Source organism: Grammomys surdaster, unplaced genomic scaffold (assembly GCF_004785775.1).
Source record: "Grammomys surdaster isolate TR1022 unplaced genomic scaffold, NIH_TR_1.0 209, whole genome shotgun sequence".
Lineage (NCBI taxonomy): Eukaryota > Metazoa > Chordata > Mammalia > Rodentia > Muridae > Grammomys > Grammomys surdaster.
Genome location: NW_021604654.1, coordinates 1,160,555 through 1,181,041, shown reverse-complemented (window position 1 = coordinate 1,181,041; position 20,487 = coordinate 1,160,555). Strand labels below are relative to the sequence as shown.

The 20,487-nt window shown below is 53.5% G+C and overlaps 2 protein-coding genes across 2 annotated transcripts in view; one reads left to right on the top strand and one right to left on the bottom strand.

Moving 5' to 3' along the window:
* Onecut3 (one cut homeobox 3) overlaps window positions 1-4,033 on the top strand; it is a 21,198-nt gene extending 17,165 nt beyond the window's left edge. The window contains exon 3 of the mRNA XM_028771562.1: window positions 3,744-4,033. Within this exon, the coding sequence (XP_028627395.1) occupies window positions 3,744-4,033 (290 nt within the window). The remainder of the gene's footprint in view (window positions 1-3,743) is intronic.
* A 4,604-nt stretch (window positions 4,034-8,637) lies between these two features.
* Atp8b3 (ATPase phospholipid transporting 8B3) overlaps window positions 8,638-20,487 on the bottom strand; it is a 25,225-nt gene continuing 13,375 nt past the window's right edge. The window contains exons 11-28 of the mRNA XM_028771733.1: window positions 20,371-20,459; window positions 19,391-19,581; window positions 19,056-19,264; window positions 18,810-18,841; window positions 18,563-18,719; window positions 18,164-18,352; window positions 17,967-18,079; window positions 16,355-16,519; window positions 16,157-16,268; window positions 15,409-15,484; window positions 15,222-15,321; window positions 14,740-15,091; window positions 14,433-14,656; window positions 13,600-13,683; window positions 12,911-13,150; window positions 11,092-11,230; window positions 10,856-10,983; window positions 8,638-9,525 (exon numbers count right to left, since the gene is read on the bottom strand). Of these exons, the coding sequence (XP_028627566.1) occupies window positions 8,905-9,525; window positions 10,856-10,983; window positions 11,092-11,230; window positions 12,911-13,150; window positions 13,600-13,683; window positions 14,433-14,656; window positions 14,740-15,091; window positions 15,222-15,321; window positions 15,409-15,484; window positions 16,157-16,268; window positions 16,355-16,519; window positions 17,967-18,079; window positions 18,164-18,352; window positions 18,563-18,719; window positions 18,810-18,841; window positions 19,056-19,264; window positions 19,391-19,581; window positions 20,371-20,459 (3,221 nt within the window). The 3' untranslated portion in view covers window positions 8,638-8,904. The remainder of the gene's footprint in view (window positions 9,526-10,855; window positions 10,984-11,091; window positions 11,231-12,910; window positions 13,151-13,599; window positions 13,684-14,432; window positions 14,657-14,739; window positions 15,092-15,221; window positions 15,322-15,408; window positions 15,485-16,156; window positions 16,269-16,354; window positions 16,520-17,966; window positions 18,080-18,163; window positions 18,353-18,562; window positions 18,720-18,809; window positions 18,842-19,055; window positions 19,265-19,390; window positions 19,582-20,370; window positions 20,460-20,487) is intronic.

Below are 20,487 nucleotides of genomic sequence, written 5' to 3'. Positions count from 1 at the left end.
TGGATGGATGGGTGGGTGGGTGGATGTGTGGATGGATGGATGGGTGGGTGGATGGATAATTTCTTCTTCTAGTTGGGTCCTCATCCCAGGATGAGCCTCTGATGCCGCATGAACATTGTAGGGCAGCCACATCCTGAGCATCCTCAAGGAAGCACATCTTCCTTCGCTCCTGTCACTGTCCATCCACAGCTCACCCTGACTCCGTACCCTGAAGACAGCACGGTGCACCAGCTGCCAGCCTGCCTTTGCCAGATCTATGTGTGTATTTGCAGGGCTCAGGATGGAAGCCAGGTCTTGTCGTGTAGCTTGGCTGGGCGATAGTCCATTATCATTGTCCACTTGAAGCAACCAAGGACCACTGGAGAAGGGGGTTTCGGTGAGGGACAGTAGTTTAGGCGGCTGTGGGACTGTCTGTGAGGTCACCTTTGTGCTTTGTTTTTGTTTGAGTCAAGGTGTCTCTATTATGCAGCCCTGGCTGTCCTAGAACTCGATCTGTAGACTGGGCTGCTCAACTTACAGATATCCACCTGCCTCTGCCTCCCGAGTGCTGGGATCAAAGTCACACACCACCATAACTGGCCAAGGGGTTGTCTCTGTTGTGTTACCTTAGGTGGGAAGAAGATTGGTACATTGTCCCTGAATTTGGGTTCTGAACTGTGTGAGTAGAGAAGGCATGTGTGTGTGTGTGTGTGTGGGGGACAACTGTGGAATGGTAGCTACAGTTCCAGTGACCACACCAGGCAGCTCACAGCCGCCCGGGACTCCAGCTCCCGGTGATCTGGCTTGGGCAAGTATTGCACATACACATGCACAGCACTGCCCTACCTTCAACTAAAAACAAAAACAAACAAGCAAAAGCCTTTCTTTTGTAAAAAGAAAGACTGGAAGGAAATCAGCTGAGCTCAAGTAAGCATGCAAGCCGGATACGTCAGGGTGAGTGTGTGAGCCAGGGATCATGAGGGTAAGTCAGGGTGAGCAAAACGGGTCCCTTTGCTGCCTTTGCCTGAACTCTCAGTCTGTGCTCACACACCCACGTGTGAGGTCAGAGGCCCTCAATTCCCCTCACCCTATTTGTTTGAAGATTGTTTAGTTTTACTTTTTGTGGGTTTTTTTTTTTAAGATTTATTTATTTTATGTACATGAGCACACTGACACTCTCTTCAGACACACCAGAAGAGGGCATCGGATCCCATTACAGATGGTTGTGAACCATCTCTCCAGCCTCTCCTTGTGTCTTTTTTAATTAATTAATTTATTTTTGTTTTGTTTGTTTGAGACAGGGTTTCTCTGTGTAACCCTGGGTGTTCTGGGACTCACTCTGTAGACCAGGCTGGCCTCGAACACAGAGATCTGCCTGCCTCTGCCTCCCAAATGATGGGACTAGTGGCATATGCCACCCCCAGCTGCCTATTTTATTTTTCATTATGTATCTGAGTGTGTCTCTGTACATGCCAGTTCTCGGAAAGGCTAGAAGAAGGCGTAGAATCCTGTGGAGCTGTGGTTGTTCTGGAGCTGCAGTTGCAGGTTAGCTGCAGTGTTGTTCTAGAAACTGGACTTTGGTCCCTGCAAGAGCAGCAAGTGCTCTTCCGTGCTGAGCCACCTCTGACCCTTTCCTTGGAATTTTTGTTTCCTAGGTTCTGAGGACCTAACAGATACTCTGATTCTAGATCTTTCCCATGGCATCTGCCTTTCCCTTCTGGAAGCTTTAGGGATTTTCTGTCTATTCTCGGGGTTCTGAAACGACACAAAGATACCCGTTTCCATTCATCCACATGAAAGCCATGTTCTTCAGTCCTGATTCTTCCTCCCTTCCTTCCCTATCACTGGGATAAAATACTTCAACAAAAGCCAACTCAAGGGAGCAAGGGTTTGTTTGACAAATAGTTCTGGGTTCGTTGCTTTGGGGAAGTGAATGTTTTAGGAGCTGAGGGAGGTGCTCACACTATGTCTACAGTCAGAAAAGACAGTGAGAGCATGCGTGTGTGCTAGGGCACTTACTCCAGGATCCCAGCATAGAATGCTGCCACCACCCACAGTGGGCAGGATCCCAGCCTAGGGAATGGTGCCACCCACAGTGAGCAGGATCCTAGCCTAGAGAATGGTGCCACCCACAGTGGGCATCATTCCCCTGCAGACGAACATAGACACTCGTCTCCTGGGTGATTCTAATTTCTGTCAGGTTGTCAATTAACTTTAACCATCACACCTATTTATTTAAATTTTTGTTTAATTTGTTGTTGTTAGCCAGCGGTGGTGGCGCACGCCTTTAATCCCAGCACTTGGGAGGCAGAGGCAGGCGGATTTCTGAGTTCGAGGCCAGCCTGGTCTACAGAGTGAGTTCCAGGACAGCCAGGACTACACAGAGAAACCCTGTCTCAAAAAAAAAATTGTTGTTGTTGACGTGTGTATGCATGATGCATGCGTGTATACACATGCCGTGGTGCACCGATGGAGGTCAAAGACAATGTTGTTTTGTTTTGTTGAGACAGGGTTTTTCTGTGTAGCTCTGGCTGTCCTAGAACTCCCTCTGTTGATCAGGCTAACCTTGAACTCAGAGATCTTCTTGCCTCTGCCTCCCGACTGCTGGGATCAAAGATGTGTGCCACCAATGCTTGCCCAAAGAAGCAAGCAGTTGATTCTCCCCTTCTGCCTTTGTGCAAGTTCCAGGGGTGAACTCAGGTCACTGAGTGTGGGTGGCAAGCTTTTACCCTCTGAATTATGTCACAAACTGTCACCCTCTCTCTGCTTATTGGTTTTGAGTTGCATCTAGACCAAATGACAACCATTCTAACTCCAATTTGTAGACCCTCTACCCCCAAGCCATGCCCCTAACCTCTCCCTGGGAGATTTTAGGCAGGGGGATGGCTTGCAACAGACAAAGGCTATGAACTCAATTTCTGCCCAAACTGAGGTGGACATGTCCCAGGAGTTCCAGGGCTGGGTCAACAGGTGGTCAGGACTCTCTGCTGCTTGAGATATAACCCAGGGCCTACATCATCACAGATGATGTCAGCCACATCTTCTTCAGATCAGTCACACCTGAGTCCCCATCTTGTCCCCAACACGTGGGATTGCAGCACGTCAGGTATGATATGCTATACCTACATCCACCGTTGGGGGAAGGGGCCCGAGTTGGGGTTGAAGTCAGGAGCCCTTGCTGAAGTGACTGGAAGGGAGGACTAGCGGGGAGGACTGCCTTTAGCAGCTGAGGACAGCTCCTCTCTGGAGGTTCTGCTGCAGCAGGTGATAGCTCAGACTTGTGTTATCCAGCTGCCCCTTGCTTTGTCTCTGTCCCCACACTGCGTGACTCCACGTCTTCTACGACCCTCTAGCTTGTCCTGTCCTCCATTGTTGGCTGTCTCTGCCTGTCTCTCCTCTCGTGGTCCACTGATTCCCGGCCCTTCCTCTTCCTTCTTTTCCGCTTTCTTCTCTCCATCCTCTAAAGGCTTCCAGCGTGTGCCCTCTGCTCCCTGGCTGACCCTTCCACTCAGTGTCCGCCTGGCCTCCTGCCCTTCCGTGCCCCTCCCCACCCATCCTTCCCCAGTGCTTTATCCCTTGGGTGTCCCACCTCTTCATCATGGTGCCTCCGTCCTCTTCCTCCCCCACACCCCTTCCTTCATCCTTTGTCCCTGCCCCATCCTCTTGTTCACGGTTCCTCATCCCTGCTCGGTGCTCTGCCCCCCTCATGTGGCTGTGTCCCCTCACCCCCGTGGTGTTCTCTCTCCCTTCTTTCTCCTTCCCAGCCTGCAAACGTAAGGAGCAGGATCAGCAGAAGGAGAGGGCTCTGCAGCCGAAGAAGCAGCGCCTGGTGTTCACAGACCTGCAGCGCCGCACCCTGATCGCCATCTTCAAGGAGAACAAGCGGCCGTCCAAGGAGATGCAAGCCACCATCTCGCAGCAGCTGGGCCTGGAGCTCAACACGGTCAGCAACTTCTTCATGAACGCCCGTCGCCGCTGCATGAACCGCTGGGCTGAGGAACCGGGCGCCACACCTGGCACCGCCACAGCCACAGCCACCTTCTCCAAGGCCTGAGCCTTCTGCCCGACACTTACCCCAGCCCCGGGGACCGCACATGCCAGCCCCGGGGAGTGAGGGGCCCGTCCCTGACCCAGCCAAAGCAAGCCCTACCCCCACCCCCAGGGGACAGGGACAACCCCAGCCCCCTCCCGCTCAATTTTGGATTCCAAAGGGACCCCGAGAGTAGAGTGGGTCAAGAATCAAGCACATCTTACAAATCCCGGGTATTTAAAAATGATTTTAATAGAGAACCCTTCTTTCCAGATCCCAGACCTCCTCAAAGGGGGGAGGCAGACATCTGCCCGTCTCCCCCCCCCCACTTTCTCCTCCAGGCCAGGTCTCTGTCCCCTTGTCCCCTCCCCAAGAACTGAGACCCATCCCAAGTGGCCAAAACTGACAATGAGCTGGATCCTTACAGCCCTCCATGCCCATCCCCGTCCTCCATGCCACGCTCCCACCCTGCAGGACGAGACCCCAGCTGCCACCCCGACCCCAGCGGCCTGGATAGCCTGTGCCAACAATCCCCTGCCTTAACGCTGGGAGGGGAGCTGTGGGGAGTCCGCTGTGAAGAGGGTGACAGATTCGAGAGGAGGGCTGCCCTGAATGCCTCCATCCCAGCAGCCCTGGCTGAGGTCACTATACGCACCTTGCTATGTAAAGAATGCTACACATAAGTCACCAGAGAGCAAAGATGACACCCCAGATCTCAGGGGAGGGACATCAGATTCCCCCAGATCTGGGGGAGGGGGCATGGAGGCACCATCGGTGGCCCTTGGATGCAAAGTTCTGGAAATCTCTGGAATTCATCCCCGTCTTTCAGTTGATTGGGGTGCACACCTGAGCACCCCACAGAGGACATTTGAGGATAAACCTTGCATTGGTGACACCTCTCTCAGAAGAGAGAAGATGAAGCTGAAAACTGCTCCATTGTTTTGCCAAAGATGTACAATGGGGAAGGGTCAGAAGCAAGGGGCCACCCCCTGCTCAGCTCTCTGGGTGACATTTCAAGACTGCCCTGGCAGCCAAGTCCCAGGAGGCTGTCTCTTCCCCTCCCCCTCTGGGATTCAAGATCCTGGGAATCCCTCTCCACTGAACCCCACTCCCATGTCTGCCTCCCAGGGAGGGCCCCCCTCCCCAGTTTCCCTAGAGAATGCAAGAGAACTTTCTAGTGAGAAAAAGGAACCCTCCCCCATCCTGTAAAGGCTACCTCACTGAGCCCATGCTGTGATTCAAAAGATCACGTCTGATACCAAAGATTCCCCCACCCCTAAGGGTTTGTGCTGGAAGCCAGGGTGTCCCCACTTTCATCCCATGGCTGTCCCCTACCTGAGAGAAAGAGAGAGAAAGAGAAAGAGAGAGAGAGAGAGAGAGAAAGAGAGAAAGAGAGAGAGAGAGAGAGAGAGAGAGAGAGAGAGAGAGAGAGAGAGGGACAGGAGGACAGCAAGGTCGGTGAGTGCCTTTTTATTGAACCAAAGATGTGTGTAGAGTGTCCTCTGTCCTCAGTGATTTGCTGCTTTCTCTCCCATGGGAGCAGCTCCGATGGATGCTTCTAGAGCCTTCCGGTGTGAGGCAGAATGTTCAGAGTGAAGAGAGTCCCCTGTTCCCACACATCAAGTGACAGGTCTCCCCATACATAGCACACCCACACACAAAAGCCCATGCTGGCAGGTACACGCATGCTCACACGCACGCACGCACACACATGGCTAGAGCGATGGCTCAGTGGTGAAGACAGCAGGCTGGTCTTGTTGAGGACCAGTCTGGGTTCTTAGCACCCACTCACAATCACCCATAACTCTAGTGCAGAGGACTCAATGCCCTCCTAGGACTTCCCAGGTACCCACACTCACGTGCACACACTCATATATGATTAAAAGTAAAATATTTTGGTTTTTGGCTTTTTGTTTTCCGAGACAGGGTTTCTCTGTGTATCTCTGTCTGTCCTGGAACTCACTCTGTAGACCAGGCTGGCCTCAAACTCAGAAATCTGCCTGCCTCTGCCTCCCAAGTGCTGGGACTAGAGTCGTGTGCCATCACTGCCTGACTAAAAAAAATAAATTTTAAAACAGACACACACACCCACACACACAGGCACACACATACACACACACAGGCACACACATACACACACACAGGCACACACATACACACACACAGGCACACACAGACACACACACACCCATACACACAGGCACACACCCACAGGCATACAGGCACACATACACACACACACACACATCAGGGCCCTCTCTAAGCCCAGATGGCTCTCCATCCCTCCATCTGCTCCAGACACCTTCTGGTCCTTACCTACCAAAGATCTTTCCTACAAAGGGAACACACAGTCCAGCACAATTCCTTCTAGCCTTTGACAATTCTCTCTGAAATACCTCAAAATATTTAATGTATAGTTTATGTGCTAAAAAAAATCAAAAACTAAAAACAAAACAAACAAAAAAAACCTTAGCTAGTTTTGGGATTATGTGACTTGAAGCTTTATACCGTTAAATTATAATTTTGCAAATAATGGCATGTTTATCTCTGACCGGTTCCATGGGAGATGCACCAAACATCAGGGCAGCAACGCCAGTGGTCCCTGGGTGGGGGGAAGCGGGGCGACTGGTGGCCTTCATAGATTTCCTCTGTACAAGAGTCTCTTAGGAAAGAGAGAAAGGCCCACATGATGGCTGCACCTTTCCCTGGCTTGTTCTGTTTCCTCGTTTTATGGAGTCGTGTCTTCTAAGAGTATTTATGATTCTACGTGTTCTGTGTTCAAATGTAATTTAAGAAACAAAAGAAAAATGAAATCCAAAGAGACCATGGTGCTTGACTTGTGGCCCGGATACTCTGATGCCGTAACTGGAGGGGGTGGGCACGGGGGTCACGCCCATGGCTGTGCTTCAGGAGTTGGTTGGCCTGTCCTGTGGCTCGGTTTCTGTCCCCACTCCTGACTATGACTTGACTGTGTCCAAGCAGGTGGCAAGGTTCTGGGTTAGAGAGAGGGTCCTGGAGCAAGCCAGACCTGAGCACTGACGCTCCCCTCCTCTCAGCCTTTCTGTGTGTTCAGCCTGGCTGAGGGTCACTGTCCATTGTTGGCTCTGGGTTGCATGTGGGTGACCATCCACAGCACGGACTCCTTCCTCACCCCCAACCATGTGGCTTTCATGTTAGCATTAATTCCGCAAGCATCTTCAAAACACACCCAGAAAATTCATGAGTGCTCCCCAACTTCCCCAGATACCAAGAGCTCTCCCAAGGACCGCTCACCTCTCCTGGAACATCCTTAGCTCACAAGTCATGGGGTATCCAGATTTTGCAGACACCTGGGGACCTTGGAGAATAGGGCTCTGTATCCCCTGAAGTGGAGAAGGCAAGCGGGCACTGGGAAGCCTAGGCTCTTGCACTTCCTGCCCCTTCTGTCCGGGGCCAGGTCCCAAGGATGCAGCCGAGAGCTGGCTTTGAACAGCAGGCCCCAAAAGGCAGGACGGGGTGGAGGCTAGATGGTCTCCCATCTGCAGGACTGCACCCCAGGGTTCTGGGACATGTAAGCCTAGATGTTTTGTCTTATTCTCTAGAAATGGTTCAACCAAAGTTTTTCTGGGTGGGCTTTCCTTGGTGGTGGGTGTTGGTGGGTTATATCACTGAGAATGGCATGATTGAAGGCCTCCTGAGTATTTTCATTGAAAAACAGAGAACAGGGCTGAGTCTGGGATCATTTGAAGGCTCTAGACCCTACAGGAAGACTGAAGGGCAGCCCTTGCCACACTAGCCCTCAGGGGACAGGCTTGAAAAGTTAGGGGTAGCCGGGCGGTGGTGGCGCACGCCTTTAATCCTAGCACTTGGGAGGCAGAGGCAGGCGGATTTCTGAGTTCGAGGCCAGCCTGGTCTACAGAGTGAGTTCTAGGATAGCCAGGGCTTCATAGAGAAACCCTGTCTCGAAAAAAAAAAAAAAAAAAAAAAAAAAGCTAGGGGTGAAAAGTGAGATGAGCTGCTACCACTGTTAACTGCTGCTGAGCAGTCTTTTCTCCGTCTTGATAGTTTCCTTCAGAAAATTATTGCCATTCAGGTTCATGTGTATATGTGTGTGGGGGCAACTGTGGATTGGTACAGATCTGGGAAAAACAAGACTCCGCCAACCAGATGGCAGCAAAGCGCCAGGGTAGGAGGGAACGGGTCGTTCCCTGCTTGCCCCATCCACTAGAGAGCGCCACCCCACTCTACCTTCCCCAAGGGTCAGGTCAGAGCCTGTCAGCCAAGCTGAGTGTGAGCTGGACCACAGTAGGTCTTGCTTCTGAAATGGCTCTATTCACTGCTTCAACCAAGGGAGGCAGCCTGGAGGAAGGGGCGGGAGGGCACTGGGGTACGGTTTCAACCAAGGTTGGTATGCAGTGAAGACCAAAGTTAGGCAGAACCTCATCTCTTCCTTCTCTTTCTCAAAAACAATGAAGCTCTGTGCACTTAGAAGAAAAGTGGATAAAAGCCAACAAAATATCTTCTGCAATTAGATGGCTTGACCAGTAGGGGTCAATGTGTTGATTTGTTTGTTTGTTTGTTTGTTTTTTAACCTTGGAAAAGAATGTTCCCTGGATTCTGCTAAAAAAAAAAAGAGCTGGAGAAGGAGTGAGCCCAAAGAGTCCTGGGGCCAGAGGGACCCTGATTTATTAGAAAACGGTAAGGATGTGTCCCCTGTCTTTGGATGTCCTTTGCTGACTGGTTATGCCTGTTGCTTTAGGGCATAAGACACGAGCTGCGTGGAGACCGTGGAGCTCGGACTTGAAAGGGCACTGACACGCACTCCACGGGAGAGGGCGCCTGCCCCACGCTAGGTCTGCTCACTCCCAGGCGACTGTTGTCCTGGGTGACTGTGATCTCCCAGGACGGGCTTCTGGTTAACTGGAGGTGTGGCTGTGTTGCTCTGTGGGGACTTCCAGCTGGCTCCGCCTAGAAGAGCCTGAACCCCTCCAGAGAGGGCCCTTCCGGGATGAAGAGCGGACATCTATGCGCTCTGGCTGGCTTGCCAGAGTGTACTGTGAAGGGACACTGTAGAAGACCTGATCCTCAGAGGAGGACAGCAGCATCGGCCCCGACGTGCCGCTGGTGGTGGGGGGTAGCTTCTTAGGCACAGAGGACTGGTTGTCTATGTAAATGACGGCCTGTTTCTCCATGGTCTGCGAGCTAGTGTTGGGGGGGACCACTTCCTGGGACCCCTTTCCGAAGTGTTGACGTCTCTTCTTGGCCAGGATGGAGATTTTCCGCGGATTAAATGTTGAATCTTTGTTTTGCAAGGGTACGTCTTCTTCAGATGGGTTCGGGGACTCGCAGACTGTGTCCACATAAACTTCATCCATGGTGGGTGTTGGCCTGCGCAGGATAGTGCCCTGGGTGATGAGGTTTGCATAGCCCTCACGGTGGGAGAAGGCATAGCTGGAGCGGCGGGCGGGGATCCCACGGCGAAGATGCCGCATGGCCGGCTCCTCGGATTCCTCTTCAGTCGGGAACTCCTCTTCCTCCTACAGTGTGCAGGAGACACAGGGGACAGCAGGACTTTAGGGTCACCTGCACTCCCGAGGGTGCCACTCAGAGATTCCCAGCCCTGGTCCAGCCAACTGCGGTCTGACCTGGAAGCAGTTCTGGACCAACATTCAGAGTCCTTCACCAGGGGCCTACAGGAGGGCTCGGCGGGTGGAGCCATGGCCTCCGAGCCTAGTTTCCGACCTTGGTGACCCACATAGTGGAAGGAGTGAGCTGACTCCTAAAAGTTGTTCTCTGACTTCCACAAATACCCCACGGTGTGGACTGGCTCACCGAGGCTCCCCAGCCCGCACTCACTGCATAAATTTGAAAAGACTCCCTCCTTGAGGAAGACTGGCAGGTGGTCAGTCTTCCCTTGAGGCCTTGCCCTGTACTTTATCTCAAAAAAAAAAACAAAACAAAAAATTTAAGTGGGACCATTAAAATTTACCATATTAGGGCCAGAGAGGTTGCTCAGTGGCTAAGAAGATTGTCAGCTAATCTTCCAGAGAAACAGGTTCAATTCCCAACAACCACATGGCAGCTCACAACTGTCTTGAACTCCAGTTCCAGGACAGCCAATGCTCTCCCTTGGCCCCTGTGGGCACTGGGCCTTCCCATGGTGCACATACATGCCCACAGACAGAACACACACACATCTTTTAATTACACCATCTCAGCCGCTATAAGGATGATTTCTGGCGCAGAGAGCATTCAGAAAGCTATGCAAGTGCTACTTCCAGAACATTCCATCACCCCAAAGGAAGGCTCATCCTTGTGAGAAGCCGTCCATCTCCTCCACAGCCTTTGTCATCCAAGATTCCACTTCCGGCCTTTGCATATCCCTGCTCTGGACATTTCCTGTCAGAGTCCCGCACTGTGTGGCCTTCACGTGTGGCTGTCTCACTGACCAGTATGTCTCAGGTCCCTCTACCCTGTGGCTTGCCTCAGACCCATGTAATATGTCTCGGGTCCCCCACCCTGTGGCCTGCCATCAGACCCATGTAATATGTCTCAGGTCCCTCTACCCTGTGGCCTGCCATCAGACCCATGCTCTTTCTGGGGTAGAAGTCCAGCACATGGATGGGCCACATGTGTGCTCCACGGGGACAGTGAGGCTTTAATGTGCTTCCAACTCCCTATTTTGCCTAAACCATTCCAAAACCTGTCTTCTTGCCTCTCTGGACTCTGAATGACACAAGGAGGGCTCTAAGGGCCCTAAGACACAGTGCTCAGGGATCTGGGCCCCTGAGGAGGGTCCCAGGACACAGAGTCTGTGACAGCTGGGGAGGGGTGGTGTGCTGGGGGCGTCCTCCAGCTCTCTCTCACCTTGGGGCGCCGTTTCAAGACAGTTTTATGGATCGTTCGCAAAGCCAGCAGAGGCAGAGTGTTCAGGGCCACACTGAGCACAATCAGCAGCAGGCTGGAAGGCTCCCGCAGTGCGTTGTAGTCAGCAACTGGGGTGAGGCAGATCGCGGGGTGTGAGTGCCGGCCTCCTTCCCCTCCCTCAGCCAAAGGGCAGTACCCTGACAACTCCCTTCCTCCAGATGCCAAGGGAAGCTCACACAGAAATCGGAAGGTCTTTGGCGAGATCTTGTACACCCACAGACTCTGAGTGAGGCTTGTCATGATAACATAGGCACTGAGGCTGACCACGACGGAGCCCACGAACAGGAGCGTCCAGTACTTCACGACAAGCATGACCTGAATCGGGAGCCGGGGGTCGGTCAGCAGTGGGAAGTGGAAGGCGGGGTGCGGGGCCCTAGCGGTGTGGGGGCTCTGGGGAGATTGCCCAGGCCAAGGACATAAGTTCCAACCTCCAACACCCATATAGAACCTGAGAACCCCAGCATTGAGAGCAGGGGTACTTGGAGGGTAGAAAGATCCTTGGGACTTGCTGGACAGAACAGCCTAATTAGTTGCAACTTCAAAGGGAGAATCAGTCTCAAAAAATTTAAAACAACAAAAACAAAGTGGAGTCCTGGGGAGATGGCTGGGGGGGGGAGTGTTTGCTGTGTAAGACTGAGGACCTGAGTTCAAATCCTCAGCACCCTCATAAAGCTGGTTTCTGTGTGTGACAGCAAACTGCTATCACCCGACCACCTATGGCTAAATGCAAGGCAAAGACAGAAATCCTGAGAGCTCATGACCAGGTAGCCAGACCCCATCTGCAGCGTAACATCTCCTCCCAGATTACAACACCCCATCTGCAGGAAGCTCCTTAAGCAGGAAGGACAACAACAGGAAGAAGCTTCAGGAAGTCCCCGAAACCAACCAGTTTACTAGGCCCTTCAGTGCCAGAGTGAGCAATGAAGGGTGTTGAGCTGAGCTACACAACAGCTCACACATCAGCAGCCTTCCAGGAAGAGGTTTAGAATGCACGAGCCACCTGGAAAGGACACTCTGCAGCCTGTCGCACTGCCTGCAGGCTGTGCAGTGTCTCCAGGTTCCCAGCTTTGGAAGTTGTCACCCATGCTGGGGAGGGCCTTGGGGATGCAGCTGTCTCCAAGTCATCTCTGCTCCTCTAAGTAACTCCAGTGAAGCTCACTGGCTCACACATGGGACCGTGGTGGTACCCGTCCTTTGGTCTGCTGTGGCCCCACCTGGGGTGAGTGGTCGTGTGTGGTCCATCTCTCCTGAAGTCTTGTCACACAACACCAGCAGCAAACAAGACCCTCCCGCAAGCATAACTGACGCCCTCCAGCTTCCACGGCACATGGTGCTGTGCGGGCACACGGTGGTGTGCCCACTCAGCACTTCTGAGTCAGGCATGATGATATACACCTTTAATCCCAGCCCGTGTGAAGGCATTATGTAGGCAGATCTCTGTAAGTTCGAGACCAGCCTGGTCTACAGAGCAAATTCCAGGACAGCCAGGGCTACAGAGAAACTCTGTCTCAAGAAAACAAAACAAAGCAGGGGCTGGAGAGATGGCTCAGTGGTTAAGAGCACTGACTGCTCTTCCAGAGGTCCTGAGTTCAAATACCAGCAACCACATGGTGGCTCACAACCATCCGTAATGAGATTCGATGCCCTCTTCTGGTGTGTCTGAAGACAGCTACAGTGTACTCATAAGTAAAATAAATAAATCTTAAAAAAAAAAAAAAAAAGCAAAGCAAAGCAAAGAGCACTGGCTGCTCTTGGAGTGGAACTGAGTTCAGGTCCCAGCACCCACATCAGTTGCCCCATAGATACCTGTAACTCCTGCTCCAGGGAATCTGACACCCTCTTCTAGCCTCTGTGGGTACACACACACACACACACACACAAACACACACACACAGAGGAATTAAAATGAAACGAATCTTTTTTACCAGGCTAGAGTAAAAGGGCAGTGTCAGGCAGCGGCCTCTTTGGTTTCTCAGGGTTCATGGCCTCACCTACCTCCAGGGTGATTGACAGTAGGCCAGATATCGCCACCAATACCCCAAAAGACTGGTAGTCGCTGGAGCTGCCAGTCTTGGACATGTCACATCCGACCAGAATCGTTACAAAGAAGTTGATGAGGGACGTGACGGTGCCGTGGGCAACGGCTTGCATGAAGATGCTGTAGTTGAACAGTTCGTCTCTCTGGCCGGCCACGTACAGCTCAGGCATCTTTAGGCTCTTCTCTGCGGTCACATCCTGGACAGGAGGTGAAGACTTTTAGGGACATCTGGGCTTAGGGGCTTAAGAACCCCTCCAGGAGTGCAGGATGTGGCACCCTGTACTCAAACAAGACGACCCAATCTTCCTCCCCCCATCCCCAACACAAAAATTAGATATGAGATGAAATTGCCTTTGTTCCCAGTCCCGTGACCCAAAATGTTCCCTGTGGTCCTCTCCCAAATTAATGCCCTCAGGCAGGCTTACTCTGGGTAGTTCTGGGTCATGGGTAGGAGGAACAGGACAGAGCCTTCCTTCTGGCACCCCCTCCACATTACGCAGAAGGCTGGAGAGATCTGATTCTCAGAGTGCAGGATTCTCCCCCACAGGAGAGCCCCCTCCCACAGACGCTCCTTGGACAGAGCTCTGGAGGGAGTGGATGAATTGCCGTGGGTAGGGACAGGACACAAGAAATTGCATCCGCTCACCTGCTCAAACAGGCCAATGTACAGGACTGGGAGCGTGGAGTACAGCAGGTTAAAGAGAGCCAGGAACCAGCCTTCATACAGGGGCTGCAAGAGCAGGGAGACCTCACCATGTTAGCCAGCCGCCGCCACGTGGCCACCTGGGACAGGCTACAGCAGGGGTGGGCAGACACTGGACACTGGTACTTGGAAGTATGTGGGGCTTCTGAGGCTCTCCAGGCAGATGGGGAAAACCAGCCTCTAGTGTGTTCTAGAACCACATCGGGTTTGATTCAGAGTAAAGGAGCTAGAAGAGGCCCGGAAACAGTGCCTGACGCCAGACCTAACAGAGCTAAAATCACCCTCAGGAGGCCAATGCAGGAGGATATCCAGTTGGAGTCCAGCCTGGGCTACAATTGATGAACCTTGCCTAGAAGAAGCCCTGGGTTCCACCCCCAGCGACTGGGCATGGTAGCGCTGAGGCTTTGAGCACAGTAGGGCAGCACTCCATCCACTGAGCTACAGCCCCAGACACTCATTGTGTATCCCTGAAACAAGGTCTAATAACCTAGCTTTGTTGTTGTTTGGTTTTCAACACAGGGTTTCTCTGTGCAGCCCTGGCTGTCCTGGAGCTGGCTCTGCAGACCAGGCTGGTCTCAAACTCAAAGAGATCTACCTGCTTCTGCCTCCTGAGTGCTGGGATTAAAGACCTTCACCACCACACCTGATCTGGCTAGGTGGTCCTTGACTAGTGACTATCCTCCTGCCTCAGCTTCCCAAGTGTGGAGATGAAAAGCATGTATCAACACACCCAGCTTGAACTCCAGACTACGGGCTGCTCCAGGTAGCCCACACACCTGCGCAGAGAAGCCATTGAACATGGAGAACCATATCTGAGCCATCATGCTGGCGACTGTCTTGTAGAAGAAGTAGCGCAGGAACTTGCAGACTCGCATGTAGGACCAGCGCCCATGCACAAGGAGCAGCCGCTGCAGGTAGCAAAATTGGGCCAGCACGTAGTCGCTGTTCTGAACCGCCTGCATGCCCTCCTGGCCGGCCAGCCCTATGCCAATGTCTGCAGCTGCCAGAGCCACAGCATCTTGTCAGCCATCGGTACCTAAACCCTGGACTGAGCCCCCCACCCAGCCAGGACCCTCCACCTACTCTTGATCATGTTCACGTCGTTGGCGCCATCTCCAATGGCCAGTGTCACCACCTGCTGGTATTTCTTCACCAACGCCACCACAAGGGCCTTCTGTTTGGGGGTCACCCTGCAGCAGATGACAGCCTGGCATTTGGAGGCCAGGTCTACAAAGGCCCTCTCCCGCCGCGCCTCGGGACTCTCGCCTTTCTTGGAGGCGACTGACTGTGGCCCGAAGTTTCTCCACATCTGGGAGAGCCTCCGCGGCTGGAGGAAGTCTAACACGGACACAGCGGGCTCCTGGGTGGCCTCATCCACCACTGCGTTCTGGACCAGGGCTCGGTGCTCCTTGCGCAAGGACAGGAGCAGCTGATCCTGGGTGTCCGGCGTAGGGGATGGGGTGGGGAGAAGGGGCTTGGGTCACTAGGCCTGCACCTCTGTTCTGGGCGTGACTCCCATCCCAGGTTCCACCAACCGGCCGCTCCTCACCCCCAGTGACACTCACCAAGAATTCTCCACTGATAACCAAGGCCGTGTTGTGGTGGGTCATCATCTTGAACACCCTCTGGTGGTCGTTTTTGTCTGCATAGTTCTCCAGTAAATAACTGTAAGGAGATGGGGTGGACGGAAAACGGTCGCCATCGTCCCACCCAGGGGGCAATGTGAGGGTGCCAGGGAGGTCACCTGCTTACGTGATGTCCTTATCTTCCAGAATTCTCATGTTCTCCGTCAGCAGCTGGCACGCAAAGCCGATGTTCACTGCGGTCTCTGCAAATCCAGCCAGGTTGCAGGCGCTTTGGCTCAGCGCCAGTTCCGGCAGCCCAAATCCGCACCCAGAAGCTCCGCCCACCACGGAACCCTAGTCCCTCCATTGCAGCCCTTTCCCCACACCCCCACCCCACAGTCTCCTGTCAAGCTGTAGTGATTGGTCCAGATTGGCCGTGGGTCACAGGGCTGGCCAATCAGAGGTGGCCCTGGGACTTAGTCTGCTGGGCCTGGAGAGCCTGAAGGGGCTGGGGACTGCTCAAGGTACCCGGGGAAGTGGGATGAAGGCCCACCACACTTTGAGCAAACATGAACATGTCAAATTTATTTGAAAGTCAGAAGGAAAAAAATCAAAAAGAAAGCAAAACAAAAAATAACCAAAAATTAAAACTTCAAAAATTGTCAAAGTGGGCGTGCCTATACATGGGTGCAAGGGAGCCCCAAGACATCCCTTCAACGTTGACCTGGAGGTCACTTTAGGGTAGGTGTGTCTCCAAGGGTGTGAAGGGGTCCCCACACACCCTTGCGTGATGGTCACGATGAAACTCTCCCGGAGCGAAAGGTTTGCGAGTGTCATGTGTCTCACTCCTGGGGACGGTGCCAAGGGCCACGCGGCCAACGGGACAGCGCCCCAGGTGCAGCACATAATCTGGGGCAGCAGAGCTAGGGACCCACCTGGCTTGTCCCCGGTCAGCACCCAAATTTTAATGTTCCCCTTCTTGAGGCTTTTGATGGTCTCAGGGACACCATCTTGCAGTTTGTCTTCAATAGCCGTGGCTCCCAGCAGCTGAGGGAGGCCAGCGCAGGTTCAGGTACCAAGACCCAGATGAAAGGAGCACAGCCGGCCAGTCCCCACAGCTCCCGTCCACCTACCTGCAGGTTCTGTTCCATCTTGTTGTACACATGGTGCAGGGCCTGCGCGCGGTTCTGCAGCAGGAGGGCGGCTTCCTGGTGCTCTGGCTCCCACTCTTTGTAGGCATCCTCAGCCACATCCTTGTAGGCCAGGCACAGGGTGCGCAGGGTCTGCTCTGCAAAGGCCTGCAGCACCTCGACCATAAACCCCCGGCCCTGTCCTCAGGGCCTCCCAGTGTCACCATGCCCTCACGCTTCTGGACTTTTTTTTTTTTTTTTTTTGGTTTTTCGAGACAGGGTTTCTCTGTGTAGCCCTGGCTGTCCTGGAACTCACTCTGTAGACCAGGCTGGCCTCGAACTCAGAAATCCACCTGCCTCTGCCTCCCAAGTGCTGGGATTAAAGGCGTGCGCCACCACTGCCCAGTGGACCTTTTCTCCAAATGGCATCCTCTCTGCTAACAGCCTTCCAGTTCATGGTTTGACTTGATAGCTGAGGCTAGCCTGAGTTCCTCCTCATTCTCCTGCCTCAGATCTCCAGTGTTGGAATGGCAGGTGTGTGTGTGTCTACCTCCCACCCCCGCTGTTCAGTGGAATCTAAGGTCTCCTACCCCAGTTCCAAGACTCATTCTAACATTGCCATGGGGAGGAGACATCCAGAATTCCTGAAGGCTCTCCCTCTCTGTCCCTAGGACACGTCCCTGAAACATGTTCAATCCTCCAGGCCGGGGGTCCAGGGAAAAGGAGCCCACTGGCTTCTCATGTTCCTCTGTCTTGCTATGGCCCCAGGTGCCTTGGACCATGGCTGTTGGCTTTTGGAGTGCGGTGGGTGGGAGGTCAGGCATGATTGTCACGCAAAGTCTTTTTGGGATGGGCACCTCAGACAGGTTAGCGTTCCTCACTAGACGTCAGTTTACCCACCTACTCCATGGAAGGCTGACCCATCTGATTGAGCCCCTGGACTTCTGGATCCTTCAGAAGGATCTGGATACCCTATTCCCACAGCAGAGAAGGGCACCCAAGCACCCTCAGCAGAGCCCTTGGGCACACAGACGGTAGTGGACTAAGGCAAAGACCGTTCCAAGTGGGAGAAGGCACCTGAAGGTGGGGCTTATGGCTGAGACTCAAGGAATGAAAGAAATGAGTGACAACCTTCACCGAGGAGGGGCGTGCATGCGTGCATGCATGCGTGCATGCGTGGAGGGTCTGCACTGAGCTCAGAGAAGGCAGCAGTGATGCTTGCTGGGACAGGGAGGAGAGGCCGAGGGCTACAGGCCAGCAGGAGAAGAACTCATCCTCAACATTGAGACAAATAGACCCTGCTTCATCCACACAGAAGAAATCGAAGAGGGTCTCAGAGCCCGGCTGTAGCTGGGGAGGGGCCAGGTGAAGGGGCGTTGGAGGTCAGAGCTCAGCCCACCCGGGGTGGGTGTCCCTGTGTGCAGCAGAAAGACACTGCAGACTGCACCTCTCAGCTTCTGTGTATAGTCAGGAGCAGAACAAGGGAGAACGTTTTATGTGATAAATGACTCTGCCCAAATGTGTGTGGCTGCCTCTGAGTATCACGCAAGCACACACATGCACACACAAGCACACGCATGCACACGCATCCAGCCTCCCCCAGTAGGACACTCACAGCCAAGACTTCCTCCGTGGTGGCCTCCATGGTACCCTTCTTGTGAAGACGCTCCAAGATGACGGTATCGGCACCCTTGGTGTAGAGACAGATGGAGCCCTCGGGGTTTCGCACTGTGAAGAGGGGAGGGTAAGACTCTGATGTCTGCATGCCCACTGCTGCAAAACACAGGGACATGGGAGGGGCTTAGGGCTCACCCAACACTGACATCCGTTTGCGAACGCTGTTGAAATCCATCATGGCCAGAACCTGGTAGACCCGTTCCTCCCCCAGCTCCACCAGGGTGATGGTGTCCTGGGTCCGAGACAGAAACACGTAGCCAAAGTTCCGGGCAGCGGTGACCAGAGCCTCCTCATCAGGGGAGGCAGCCTGGTACAGTAGCTGGTCTAAAAGACAGAGAAAGGATGGGGCAGCATCTTCTCCCAGCATGTCACCCCTTAGCAGGGGGGGTCACAGGGCCAATCCTGATCCTAACTTCAGCTCTGAGGCAATGGGAAGCCACAGTCCCTAGGGACCAGAGGGGCTTGGGAAATGGGCTGACCAGCCTTTGGGCCCTGCAGGCTTTGTGAGGAGACGCAGTACACCTGACCACTCACTGTCTTTCTCCTGCACCATCACAGTGTGGCAGATGGCCAGCAGACGCCAGAACTCCTGTACTGGTCGGTCCTGCTGGCCGCGCACCAGGGACTCCAGCTCCTTATTGTAGAACTGGAGTTTGCCATCAGCATATGGGTTCCAGGCATACGGGTTCCGCTGGGGAACAACAGGGCACAGGGTCAGCCGTCTGCCACCAACCGGGTCCACACCCACCCTGGTCTAGCAAGCAGGGTCCACAGAGCTCACCTTCCGGAGCGTCCCATGTTCATCATCTGAATCTGGGGAAAGAACCCTGCTTAAGGATTCAGCTTCCCCAGGAGGCCGCACCCCATGTACAGGTTTCCAGGGGACACGAAGTATTATCAAGCTCAGGACCACGTGTGCCAAGGGCTGGTTCTTAGTCCAGATGTTGATCCCCCAGGGAAACCTCACTAGGAAGTTGAGGGGGAGAGGGGCGGGGAAGGGGGCGTGGCGTGTGGGTGAGGGCATCACCATAGATGCAGCCGCTGATACAGCACTTCTTGAAGGTCATGATGTTCTGCGTCAGTGTCCCGGTCTTGTCTGAGAAGATGTACTGCACCTGGCCCAGGTGGTCATTGAGGCTGGTGCTGCGGGCCTTGGCCGGCGTGTCCAGCGGCTCGTAGTACATGCCGAGGTCCCAGTTGATGAAAATGCTGTTGCCTAGGTAGATGAATTCAGCGCTGCAAGCAGCCAAGTGCAAGCTCAAGTCAGCATGCTCCAAATGCCACACCCTGTCCGGAGGGAGGGGCATACCTGAGCCCTGCCCCCGAGGGCGGGGAATACCCAAGCCCTGCCCTGGAGCTCACATGATAAACATGGCCATGGGCACCATGACGCTGAGCAAGATGAGGAAACCCCAGAAGATGAAGAAGGACTCCATTGCGACCGAGCGCTCGGGGATGGATGACATGTAGTAATGCTTGGCTTTGAATTCTGTCACCGTGAAGGTGAAGCCCAGTGTTAGCAACATGGACGCGATCACCAGGGACATGAAGATCTGCGAGGGGGATGGAGACGAGTGGGGGCAGGAAGACCCCAGCAGACCTGGGGATCCAGGTTAAGGGAAGGCCAGAGGGGAAGGCGGTCTCTAACGGTCCCAGTCCAGCTTGGAGGCTCTTTGTCTTTAATCCAAGCTGGGCTCTGAGTCCTGATCCTCCTGCATCAGACATTGTAAACAGGATACAAAAGGAGCCCAGGGTAGGCCTGTCACCTTCGGGCTACCCAGACACAAGCAGGGACCTGGGAGTTCAAGGTTAGTCTGGGCTACATAGCAATAAAAATAAGCAGGAAGGGGCTAGGAAGATAGCTCAGTGGTTGAGAGCACTGACTGCTCTTCCAGAGGTTCCAGTGGCAACCACATGGTGGCTCACAACCATCTGTAACAGGACCCCATGCCCTCTGCTGCTGTGTCTGAGAAAGTGACAGTGTACTGAGTACTCACATACAATAATAAATAAATAAATCTTAAAAAAAAAAAAAGCAGGAGGGGGCTGGTGAGGTGGCTCAGTGGTTAAGAGCACTGGCTGCTCTTCCAGAGGACCCAGGTTCAATTCCCAGCACCTACATGGCAGCTGACAACTGTCTGTAACTCCAGTTCCTGGGGATTCAACAACCCTCACACAGACATACATGTAGGCAAAACACCAGCGCACATAAAGAAAAAAAAATTAAAAAAAATAAGCAGGAGGAAGAGAATGGAGGAGGAGGAAACAGGACCGGGGCATCTGCAGAAGCCAGGAGCCATCATTCACGCCCCAGAGCCTGACAGGTGCCGCTGACCACTCACCAGGATCACCAGCTTGTTCATCATCAGGTCTAGCTTGGTCCTCTTCAGATGGATCTTCCCACAATTCTTCATGATCTTTGTGTCTAAACCTACACGATAGATTTCCATCTGTAACAC